At 36.1% G+C, this 13,176-nt stretch overlaps 1 protein-coding gene across 2 annotated transcripts in view; it reads right to left on the bottom strand.

The window, feature by feature from the left end:
* The window catches only part of LOC127414734 (acyl-CoA-binding domain-containing protein 6-like), a 68,401-nt gene that overhangs the window by 34,400 nt on the left and 20,825 nt on the right, over nucleotides 1-13,176 (bottom strand). For both annotated transcript variants that reach the window (XM_051652971.1, XM_051652970.1), the window contains one exon: nucleotides 10,669-10,758. In XM_051652971.1, the coding sequence (XP_051508931.1) occupies nucleotides 10,669-10,758 (90 nt within the window). The remainder of the gene's footprint in view (nucleotides 1-10,668; nucleotides 10,759-13,176) is intronic.

Raw genomic sequence — 13,176 nt, 5'->3', positions numbered from 1 at the left:
TGTATGTTCTTGTAAATAATTGTAATCAGTTATTACAGATTATAAACTGACTTATTTATGCTTGCACTTTGAAAGGGTATAATAAATTAAAACACATGATCAACCATAATAATTTTTTTTTTTACACATTATAGTCTTTAAAAGTATAACTATGAATATGTAAATAAGTAATAATGTATTATAACAAAAACAAAATACAATTATTTATGAAAAGATATAGCCTAACAGATTATATGTTTGGTATAAGGCATTTTTAATACTTGTATAATGTATTATACAGTTGTGCTCAAAAGTTTGCATACCCTGGCAGAAATTGTGAAATTTTGGCATTGATTTTGAAAATATGACTGATCATGCAAAAAAAAACTGTCTTTTATTTAAGAATAGTGATTATATGAAGCCATTTATTATCACATAGTTGTTTGGCTCCTTTTTAAATCATAATGGTAACAGAAATCACCCAAATGGCCCTGATCAAAAGTTTACATACTCTTGAATGTTTGGCCTTGTTACAGACACACAAGGTGACACACACAGGTTTAAATGGCAATTAAAGTTTAATTTCCCACACCTGTGGCTTTTTAAATTGCAATTAGTGTCTGTGTATAAGTATGTTAGCTCTCACGTGGATGCACTGAGCAGGCTAGATACTGAGCCATGGGGAACAGAATAGAACTGTCAAAAGATCTGCGTAACAAGGTAATGGAACTTTATAAAGATGGAAAAGGATAAAAAAAGATATCCAAAGCCTTGAAAATGCCAGTCAGTACTGTTCTCTTGATACCAAGCCAAGGTCTGGTAGACCAAGAAAGATTTCCAAAACTGCCAGAAGAATTGTTCGGGATACAAAGAAAAACTAACAGGTAACCTCAGGAGAAGTACAGGCTGCTCTGGAAAAAGACGGTGTGGTTGTTTCAAGGAGCACAATACGACGATACTTGAACAAAAATGAGCTGCATGGTCGAGTTGCCAGAAAGAAGCCTTTACTGCGCCAATGCCAGAAAAAAGCCCGGTTACAATATGCCCGACAACACCTTGACACTCCTCACAGCTTCTGGCACACTGTAATTTGGAGTGACGAGACCAAAATAGAGCTTTATGTTCACAACCATAAGCGCTATGTTTGGAGAGGGGTCAACAAGGCCTATAGTGAAAAGAATACCATCCCCACTGTGAAGCATGGTGGTGGCTCACTGATGTTTTGGGGGTGTGTGAGCTCTAAAGGCACGGGGAATCTTGTGAAAATTGATGGCAAGATGAATGCAGCATGTTATCAGAAAATACTGGCGGACAGTTTGCATTCTTCTGCATGAAAGCTGCGCATGGGACGCTCTTGGACTTTCCAGCACGACAATGACCCTAAGCACAAGGCCAAGTTGACCCTCCAGTTGTTACAGCAGAAAGGTGAAGGTTCTGGAGTGGCCATCACAGTCTCCTGACCTTAATATCATCGAGCCACTCTGGGGAGATCTCAAACGTGCGGTTCATGCAAGACGACCAAAGACTTTGCATGACTTGGAAGCATTTTGCCAAGACGAATGGGCAGCTATACCACCTGCAAGAATTTGGGGCCTCATAGACAACTATTACAAATGACTGCACACTGTCATTGATGCTAAAGGGGGCAATACACAGTATTAAGAACTAAGGGTATGCAGACTTTTGAACAGGGGTCAATTCATTTTTTTCTTTGTTGCCATGTTTTGTTTTATGATTGTGACATTCTGTTATAACCTACAGTTGAATTTGAATCCCATAAGAAATAAAATAAATGTGTTTTGCCTGCTCACTCATGTTTCCTTTAAAAATGGTACATATATTAGCAATTCTCCAAGGGTATGCAAACTTTTGAGCACAACTGTATATTAAAGGAATATTCCGGGTTCAATACAAAATAAGCTCAATCCACAGCATTTGTGGCATAATATTGATTACCACAAAAATTATTTTTTGACTTTTCTTTAAAAAAAAAATCTGGGTTCCAGTGAGACACTTACAATGGAAGTGAATGGGGCCAATCTGTAAACGTTAAAATACACACTTTTTAAAAGTATAGCAAAAAAGACATAAACAATATGCATTTTAACATGATTTTACTGTGATAAAATCACTAATAAACTTTTCTGTGTAGATTTATAGCCAATTTTACAACTTTAAACATTACCATGAAGATGTGTCAACAAACCCTAAAACCGTAAAATGACTGTAAAAATGAAGATTTAAACAAATTTACAGCTCAAATAATACATGAGTTTAAACAGAAGAATTAATGTAAGTGCTTTTATAAAATGATAAGTTTCACATTTCTGCCTTTAAAACCTCCAAATATTGGCCCCATTCACTTCCATTGAAAGTGTCTCACTGTATCTTAAATTTTTGTTTTTTTTAAGAAAAGGAGGGATGAGTCGAAATTACTTTTTTCTGGCAATCAACATTACGCCACAAATGCTGTCGATTGAGCTTAACTTGTATTGAACCTGGAATATTCCTTTCAGGCTTCATACAGGGTTCCCACACCTTGTGACTAATGATTTTCCATGACTTTTCCAAGATCTTTCATTACTTTTCCAGTTGTTCATGATTACTGGAAAATCATTTAAAAAAATAATTTTATAGAGATTGCACTTACAAAGATGATTTCTGGCCAATTAAATATTATAGAGCTGAGCATAACAAGAACAAATATTTGTTGCTATACAAATGTCCATGACATTTTGAGGTCTGGCAACCACAATTCCCTGTTATTTGCAGGTTTGCCATGACCGTGGGAACCCTATTCATAGAAAAGCGTGTTGTTTTGAGCCTAGTTCTTTGTTTGAATGTAGCACTTGTTAATCAGGCCTTTGAAGTTGAAAACATGCTCTATGATGTTAAGCTCATTAAGCTCAATGTAGCATGTGACATGCTCTAATTTCTGATCGTGCCACTGAAATTGTACATTCTACTAACTTTGACAACATCCGCCTCTGAATTTGTATAAATATGTAAAGTCCTCAAGGTGGTGCATAATGTACTCTAAACTGACTATAATGACAGGTTAAGATCACTTAATTACGGCTAGTGGCAGTGCAACTTTTGAAATCTTTGTAGGAATACTGATCGTTCATCAGCATTTACACACATAACCGCATGCCCACATAAAAAGGCATGCACACAGAAACTGTTCAGCTGAAAACAATAGAAACATGAACTCATGGACAGTCAGGATGTAATGTTTTTATTGCTTTTTCTGTAACTGCTTGAGTCTTATACAGACTTTCTCAGTATATGTTTTACTATACCAGACATGAGCTGGACTCTATGAGCCCCATTTCGTCAGCTCATACGAGTCCCACCAAACTCTCCTATGTGTCCCAATTTTTTTGTTCATTTATGCAGAGAGAAATGGAATATGTTGTCACTGTGATGTTGTCCAGGTGGCTGTTGACAGGTGGCATTTGAGCTAATCTGAGAGAACAAGGGGGACTTTTTGCTCCTATTGTGGTTCCCCTTGATCCAGGATTATACCTAAACACCACGATATTCAGACCACCGCACTCCACGACCACTGTGCCCATCAGCTGATTAATTTCAATACAATTTTCATTAAACACATAATAGCGTTTGTCTCCCTTCCCCCTTTTTCAATCAACAAATTAAAAATATAAACCACTTTTATCTTTTTTTAACACTAAGCTGAAATCAGAACATGGGGCACATGTTTGAACATTGCACTCTGTGTTTTCAAAGTTTATGGTTCACCCAGGACATCATTCTATCACGGCACGTCAATTGTGATACTTTTCAATTATTGTTATATGGGATGAATAATAAGTTGTGATTAACCTCATTAATGTTGCATTTACAGCCAGTCATCTCAAAGTATATTAATTCAATCTCAGTGTATTCGGTTTTAAAGGAATAGTTCACCCAAAAAAGAACATTATTTACTCATCCTCATGTCGTTCTTAACCAATATGCTTCTATTTTCTTCAAGCAACACAAAAGTAGACCCTTTTAAAGGTCTTCTCAGTAATGTTAGTACCAATGATCATGCTTTCACATTTAGACCATATTTCATACATGTCAAGAAGGTCTTTTTCCATCACTTACTGACAAATGAATGGGAATGCTGTGTGTATGTAGAAAGTCTTTAAAAATCACACAAAACAGAATAAAACTGAAATTTACCTAATATCAAATTAAGTAAATGTGTTAAATCTAACAGTGTTAAACATGTTTAATTAATCTCAAAAGATAACACATTAACTTTGGCACCCTAATTGTTAAATAATCAAAGTTAACAAGAACTATTGGTGTAACTGTTGTCCAAATATGTGCTTTCAAACATAGTCATGGCTCAAAGTTTTATATTGCTATCAAGTCACACTTCCTGGAAGTATTAACATAGGATAATAATTTTGGCAGGAGCAGTAGCATGATTTAACACAGCCATATTTTCTCTCATGCCACCTGAACGCTACTTAATAAATCTGCCCTCAATAATTCTCCAGCTAAAGTCAAGCTGCCTTAATATTCACCTTCTGCTGGTCAGTGCTGTAACCCAGCACACAACTCTGAAGGACATCTGTAGATTCTACATGATGTATTGCTAGTAGTGAACCACCTAAGACCTCTAAAGCTGCAAGAACACGACCAATTCTAGTCTAATTTAGCAAATCCAAGCAATGGTATGAATTTTTAGGAAGTACAGCAGAAAATGAAATCGATACATTTCCTTCGACTTTTCAAGATATTTGTGCAAATCTGATGCTTGGCTTTATTTCAAGGTTATTTTCAAATATAAATGGGTAAAATGGTTATAAGCAATGGACTGCCAAACCTCTGTTTGAATATATTATGTCATGAATTTTTAAAAATGAATCAACTTTCGCAAATCAATCTAAACAAGTTTTAATGATCAGTATCCTTTACAGTACTGATTAGCTGATTAATCTTTGATCTGTTATTAAGAACACAATAACTTAAATTACTGTCTATGCTCTACATAGCTGGTGATAAACCATGTATCTCGTATAATATTACTCAGTGTTCTCTATTGGAGCTCTAGTGGGGATTTCACATTAGCATTCGCATTTAACTGTTAAAACAGAACAATAGAAAGGCATTGATTGTAGTCTAGGCCAAGCTTTTGCTCCCCGCCCACACAATAAAGGTCCATGGCCACACATAAAAATAAAAAAAAAAGTCATTTGCAAACGTTCTGATTATATGGGTTGTATAATGCAAACAATTTGGCTGATTACTTCCAATTGATTTGTCTTAGCGAGAATCAGATCAAGGCAGTGGCCAAATTACTGTACTGTACTTTACTGTATTAATTTCCCAATGAATTATTCAGTCAGTTTATGACAAAGCCAAAACTGCCTTTGTGACCTGTTGTGTGTGTATTTTAAATAAAAGCTACCTGCTAACAGTGTGTTGCTTAACGCCCATTAGGATATGCTGATATAATACCCCTCAATGATTAAAGTACAGTCGCTGCTAAATTCAGGTATAGAGAAGGTCTGTACTTTAAAGATTATTGGGGAAGAGGTTTACATTTTACGTTTTATATTTCTATACAAAAAATCCAAATGACTAGTGTTCAGCATGTAAATAAACTATATAAGTATTCAATATAAGACTTTAAGACTTTAGTCATTAATTTTACAGTTCATACTAAATATTTTTGTTTAAACATTGGCCCCTAACACTTATTTAGTTTACTAATTTTAAATCATGACTTGTACTACACATACAGTAAATAACTAATATTGGCATTATATTCATGCTGTTTAGCCAGAGGGGAACTGGCCCCCACAGTGAGCCTGGTTTCCCCCAAGGTTATTTTTCTCCATTAACCAACATCTTATGTAGTTTTGTGTTCCTTGCCACAGTTGCCTTCTGCTTGCTCACTGGGGGTTTAAATACATATATAAATTACTTATTTAATTCATTATTTATTTATAGGCACAATTTACAATAATGCTTTTATTTAACCGCACTATTATGACTCGAAGACATTACTACAGTGGTGTGAAAAAGTGTTTGCCCCCTTCCTGATTTCTTATTTTTTTGCATGTTTGTCACACTTAAATGTTTCAGATCATCAAACAAGTTTAAATATTAGTCAAAGATAACACAAGTAAACACAAAATGCAGTTTTTAAATGAAGGTTGTTATTATTAAGGGAAAACAAAATCTAAACCTACGTGTGAAAAAGTGTTTGCCCCACCTGTTAAAACATAACTTAACTGTGGTTTATCACACCTGAGTTCAATTTCTCTAGCCACACCCAGGCCTGATTACTGCCACACCTGTTCTCAATCAAGAAATCACTTAAATAGGACCTGCCTGACAAAGTGAAGTAGACCAAAAGATCTTCAAAAGCTAGACATCATGCCGAGATCCAAAGAAATTCAGGAACAAATGAGAAAGTAAGTAATTGAGATCTATCAGTCTGGAAAAGGTTATAAAGCCATTTCTAAAGCTTTGGGACTCCAGAGAACCACAGTGAGAGCCATTATCCACAAATGGCGAAAACATGGAACAGTGATGAACCTTCCCAGGAGTGGCTGGCCGACCAAAATGACCCCAAGAGCGTAGCGACGACTCATCCAAGAGGTCGCAAAAGACCCCACAACAACATCCAAAGAACTGCAGGCCTCACTTGCCTCAGTTAAGGTCAGTGTTCATGACTCCACCATAAGAAAGAGACTGGGCAAAAATGGCCTGCATGGCAGAGTTCCAAGACGAAAACCACTGCTGAGCAAAAAGAACATTAAGGCTCGTCTCATTTTTGCCAGAAAACATCTTGATGATCCCCAAGACTTTTGGGAAAATACTCTGTGGACTGACGAGACAAAAGTTGAACTTTTTGGAAGGTGTGTGTCCCATTACATCTGGCGTAAAAGTAACACCGCATTTCAGAAAAAGAACATCATACCAACAGTAAAATATGGTGGTGGTAGTGTGATGGTCTGGGGCTGTTTTGCTGCTTCAGGACCTGGAAGACTTGCTGTGATAAATGGAACCATGAATTCTGCTGTCTACCAAAAAATCCTGAAGGAGAATGTCCGGCCATCTGTTCGTGACCTCAAGCTGAAGCGAACTTGGGTTCTGCAGCAGGACAATGATCCAAAACACACCAGCAAGTCCACCTCTGAATGGCTGAAGAAAAACAAAATGAAGACTTTGGAGTGGCCTAGTCAAAGTCCTGACCTGAATCCTATTGAGATGCTGTGGCATGACCTTAAAAAGGCAGTTCATGCTCAAAAACCCTCCAATGTGGCTGAATTACAACAATTCTGCAAAGATGAGTGGGCCAAAATTCCTCCACAGCGCTGTAAAAGACTCATTGCAAGTTATCGCAAACGCTTGATTGCAGTTGTTGCTGCTAAGGGTGGCCCAACCAGTTATTAGGTTTAGGGAGCAATCACTTTTTCACACAGGGCCATGTAGGTTTGGATTTTGTTTTCCCTTAATAATAACAACCTTCATTTAAAAACTGCATTTTGTGTTTACTTGTGTTATCTTTGACTAATATTTAAACTTGTTTGATGATCTGAAACATTTAAGTGTGACAAACATGCAAAGAAATAAGAAATCAGGAAGGGGGCAAACACTTTTTCACACCACTGTATATTAGAGCTTCTTTTTCTGTTGCTGCTTTGAAATGATGTGTGTTGTCAAAAGCGCTATACAAATAAAAATGTCATGACTTGAAAAAACATATCTAATGGGGGATGTACTAACTCCCAATGAAAATTAAATAATACTAGTCCAGTAACTTTAAAGAATGTTCCGGTTTCAGTTAACTTTAGCTCAGTCGAAAGCATTTGTAGTATAATGTTGACTCGTCCCTCATTAATAAAAAACAAAAAAAGCAACAAAAATCGTGGTTACAGTAAGGCACATGGAAGTGAATGGGGCCTGTCTATAAACATTACAATACAACAGTTTCAAAAGTATAGCCACAAGATGTAAACATTATACTCGTTAACATGAATTTTGTGTGATAACATCTGTGTCCAACATGATTTTAATGTGATAAAATTGCTTACAGGGTTTACCGAAGTTACATTGTCATGGCAAAAAAGTTGTAATATTTAAAGGAATATTCCGGGTTCAAGACGAGTTTAACTCAAACGACAGCATTTGTGGCATAATGTTGATCACAACAAAATAGAATTTCGACTCGTCCCTCTTTTTCTTTAAAAAAAGCAAAAATTGAGGTTACAGTGAGGCACTTACAATGGAAGTGAATGGGGCCAATTTTTGGAGGGTTTAAAGGAAGAAATGTGAAGCTTATAAATTTATAAAAGCACTTCTATTAATTCTTCTGTAAAAAAGTCATGTATTATTTGAGCTGTAAAGTTGTTAAAATCATAATTTTTACAGTTGTTTTAGGCTTTGTTGACATTACATTGTCATGGCAATGAAGTTGTAAAACTGACTATAACTTTTCATTGAAAAGGTTAGTAAGTGCTTTTATCACACTAAAATCATGTTTACACGCATCTTGTTTACATCTTGTGGCTATACTCTTGAAATGGTGAGTATTTTAACATGTACGAATTGGCCCAATTCACTTTCATTTGTTAGTACCTTACTGTAACCTCGATTGTCACTTCCGGCCAGCGCCAGAAACTGTTTGAAATGACCCAACTCTCGCGTGATGTTCGTTCCTCTGTTGTAAACAAGCCACAAGGTAGCAGAAATGCTTTTTTAAAAAGTTAATAAAGTTTTAATTATCCATTTATTTTTTACAAAAACATATCAATTTGCTTCAGAAGACATTCACTGATCAACTGGAGTCATGTAGATTACTTTTATGCTACCTAAATATGCCTTTTGGACCGTCAGCCAGCAGACTCATGGCACCCATTCACTTTAACCGTATGGACATACAGAGCTGAAATGTGCTTATAAAAATTTTCATTTCGGTTTTGCTAAAGAAGAAAAGACATACACCCGGGATGGCTTACAGGTCAGTCAATCATGAGAGAATTTTCTTTTTGGGTGAACTATTCCTTTAATAAGACATTGAACTGCTTATTAAAAATGTATGTCTTTCATCATATTGCTGTTGCTGCCGTTTTATGAAAGCAATCAGCCAAGAGATTGTAAAGGGGTAAAGAGTTTAAAGTGCTGAAGAACGCCCCTTTACCTGTGGTAAAATCACTGTAACACACAGCCTTTCATGGCATATTGCATTAAAGGGGACCTATTATTCAAAATTCACTTTTACATGGTGTATGAACATAAATGTGAGTCGGCAGTGTGTGTACACAACCACCCTACAATGTTAAAAGTCCACCCACTCCTCTTTTTTATATTTCTATTAATCAAAACCAGTGTCTCCAAATGACTGGTTTTCATATCCACTCTAAAGTGACATCACTTTAGAGCAGGCCACGCCCACGACTGGTGATGGACTCCACCCTATTATCATAGATCCTCCCCTGAGTGATCGACACACCGTCTGCCATTTGAGAAGAATAATGTCTCAGCTTCGTAAGTGTCATAAGTGTTCTGTTGTTGGCTGTAAAAGTAACATAAGAGTCTTCATGTACTCCCGGCATCAGAGCCACTGAAGACGCAGTGGACAAGTTTTGTTTTTGAAGCAAATGTGCCCCAAAACATACCAAAATTCGTGTATGTTTGTGCAAATCATTTTACACCAGACTGATTTGTGAATGAGGGTCAATATAAAGCAGGATTTTCAAAAATTTTTACTCTCAAGCATGGATCAGTACCAACTGTTCGTGTTCCAGCTTTATATCCTGAAGATTTAAGTATCGCACTTTATATTTTGTGAATGTTTGCAAATAGCCTTTCCAAATGTGCTTGTAAGCTGATTCCACGGCTAATGCAGCTAAAGTTACCATTGTCTCTGATTGTATTCACGGAGACCAAAGCTATGTCGTTATAGCTTATTTGCACATAACATCACGTCACTGCGGCGTGAAATGCAGATGGAGGGCAGAAAGTGATTTTCTACATAAGAAGCACTATCACAAACTCAAAATTCCTATGTTTTGAGTTGTTTACGGTTGCTCATACATATATGGCTGAACTCCGGTATTTACGGTGTCAGTCATATTGGTTCTGATTTGTTGTTGCTATAGTATCCGAAGCACGAGCTGTAAAGGCACAGCCCTCTTCCGGAAAGGGGGCGGGGAGAAGCAGCTCATTTGCATTTAAAGAGACACATACGAAAACAGCGTGTTTTTGATTCCACCCAAAAAGGGGCATTTACAACATGGTATAATAATTGATCCGTGGGGTATTTTGAGCTGAAATTCACAGACACATTCTGGGGACACATGAGACTTATATTATATCTTGTAAAAAGGGGCATAATAGGTCTCCTTTAATAAAATGATACCAGTAACTCAAAAACAAAGCACACAGTATGTGAATAGGATTTTTCACTCATTATTGGTGGATATTTGAAATCGAAAATTTAAAGGGCTTATTTTTTCTCATTTAAAAAATATAGGCTTATTCTTTTTCTATACCAGGTTTTAAAAGAAATTAAATGTTTTAGAGTGTGTGGTTTGGTTGATGGACAAAACAGTTTAGATTATATATATATATATATATATATCAGCCATGAAAATTAACTTGCAATCGGAGTCACCAACAACATCTCTATTTGGCGGCTTAAGTTTACAAACTTACCTGGCTATTGATATCAGCATTACTCTGCAGCAGTAGGGACACCATGTCTTTGTGGCCCCTATCACACGCCCAGTGAAGGAGAGCTCGGCCCTGAAAAACAACAAACAATCATTACTACAAAACTTCAAAGCAGAAAAATATCTTTTGTCATGCTCACAGTCTGGAACGCAAGGTGATAAGCTGTGCACTTACACTATGCACCCGACAATCTAGTGTATGAACTTTAAAGGGATAGTTCACCCAAAAATGAAAATTCTCTCATCATTTACTCAAACTCATGCCATCTCAGATGTGTATGACTTTCTTTCTTCTGCAGAACACAAAGATTTTTAGAAGAAAATCTCAGCTCTGATGGTACTTACAATGCAAGTGAATGGTTACCAGACTTTGAAGCTCCAAAAAGCACATAAAAGCAGCATAAAAGTAATCTATATGACACCAGTGGATAAATCTGTCTTCAGAAGCGATATGATAGGTGTGGGTGAGAAAAAGATCAATATTTAAGTCCTTTTTTCCTATGAATCTCCACTTTCACATTCTTTCACGTTTTGAAAGTGAAAGTGGAGATTTACAGTAAAAAAAAAAAAGGCTTAAATATTGATCTGTTTCTCACTCACACCTATTAGATTGCTTCTGAAGACAGATTTATCCACTGGTGTCATATGGATTACCTTTTTGTGGCCTTAATGTGATTTTGGATCTTCAAAGGTCTGGTCACCATTCACTTGCATTGTAAAGACCAACAGAGCTGAGATAATCTTCTAAAAATCTTTGTTTGTATTCTGCAGAAGAAAGTAAGTCAGACACATCTGGTATTGCATGAGGGTGAGTAAATGATGAGAGAATGGGTGAACTATCCCTTTTAGTGTGGTTTCGTCTCAAATGGAACACTAGCTGTTTTGTACTACATGTATTTGGGACAAATGCAATTTGAAATGCAGCTATAATCTCTCAACAGCAGTGGTTCTCAAACTTTCTCAAGTGTTGGATCGCTTCAGCAGTACAACAAAAATTTGCAGACCACCTGACATCCCAAATCTCATTCAGGGGTGTTATTTGACATTCTCTTCGCCAATCCATAATATTTGCTTACATTTTTGTCCTGTTTTGTTCTTAATTTTAATTTAAATTAAATAGACTGCTAACACAATCAGTTAATTCAATGTTATGAGTTGATTAATGATGCTTCTTTCAATTATAATTATTCTATTTATTTTAGGGATGTACTGATGTATCGGCCATTGATATTTATCCGGCAATTATTGGCCAATTAAAAAACATAGACATATCAGTCATTAGCATGAAAATGCTGATATGAAAAACCAAGTTTATTTAGAATTATGCACATTTATTGTGCTGTATAAAGTTTATAATCAATTTTTCAGTACAAAGAAACACCAACCAAAATAAACAAAAGCCGTAAAAGTAAAGCATGTATGAATTTGTAATGTTCTATCATAATTTGTCAAATGTGAGTTCTATTGTTTAGAATTGCAAAAAAAAAAAAAAAAAAAAAATGTTTTAGAAGAGCAAAATAACCCCTTTTCCCCACATTAATCATCATATTATCATATTTGTTTCTTGTATTAATCTTTAATTTCATTTCAGCCTGTAATGTGTTCAACAAATCTAATCCATGTTCAGTGAAAATTATTTATTGTTAGGCACAAAAGCTGTTTAATTCTTCTCTTTGTGCATTTTTTAAAACATTATTCCTTAGCAAAACAATGATCTGATGACAAAATAAGGTAAGTGGCAAAATATCAGTATTAGCCTATAGATTTTTGTTACAATCAGTATTGACCAAAAATTGTAATATCAGTGCATCCCTAATTTATTTAGGTCAAATTTTTCTTCACAGATCACCAGTTGTCTACGGACCACAGTTTGAGAAACATTGCTCTATAGAAAACAGTCAGCTTCCATGAAATCACAGAGACGCCAACGTTTTGCTCAATTTCAAACAATGCACAATACATCCTTGAGTTAATCTAAGGAGTTCGATCTCATAATTAAATTCCTTACTCTAATTTAGATACAATTATTGAATAAACTCTCTTTCTGCATTTGATCGTAGAGCATTTAAATGAGCAGCAGCCAAGAGGCGAGAAGAAAAATTAATAATAGCTGGTTTTTGCAGGCCCTCTGCAACCCAAGACCATGGAAGTGTCTACAGACCATCCGATCTTCAGATGGATGAATCCCTCTTCACCTCTAACACATTCATTTATTCCCTTTTGTTATGCAGGCCTCTATAAAGTTAACTTCACAATAGATTTCTCTCCTCCAGAAAAAATAAATTATGCACAACAATTTATAACTCAAGAGCCTTTAGACCCAACTATTTAACGATGTGCTGACAGGATGAGTTCTGCTCTGGCCACCACGCAAGCGAGAGAGAAGGGCATTGTGGGAGGGAAGGATCATGGGTGCTCCAGAAACAAATTGCGGTGGGACGGGAGAGTCTTTAGCAATGAGTGATGGGGTTCTGGGAACAAAAAAGAGAGT

The sequence above is a fragment of the Myxocyprinus asiaticus genome, chromosome 24, assembly GCF_019703515.2.
Source record: "Myxocyprinus asiaticus isolate MX2 ecotype Aquarium Trade chromosome 24, UBuf_Myxa_2, whole genome shotgun sequence".
Lineage (NCBI taxonomy): Eukaryota > Metazoa > Chordata > Actinopteri > Cypriniformes > Catostomidae > Myxocyprinus > Myxocyprinus asiaticus.
Note: the sequence above shows the minus strand (reverse complement) of the source record. Positions and strands in the feature narration are given on the sequence as shown.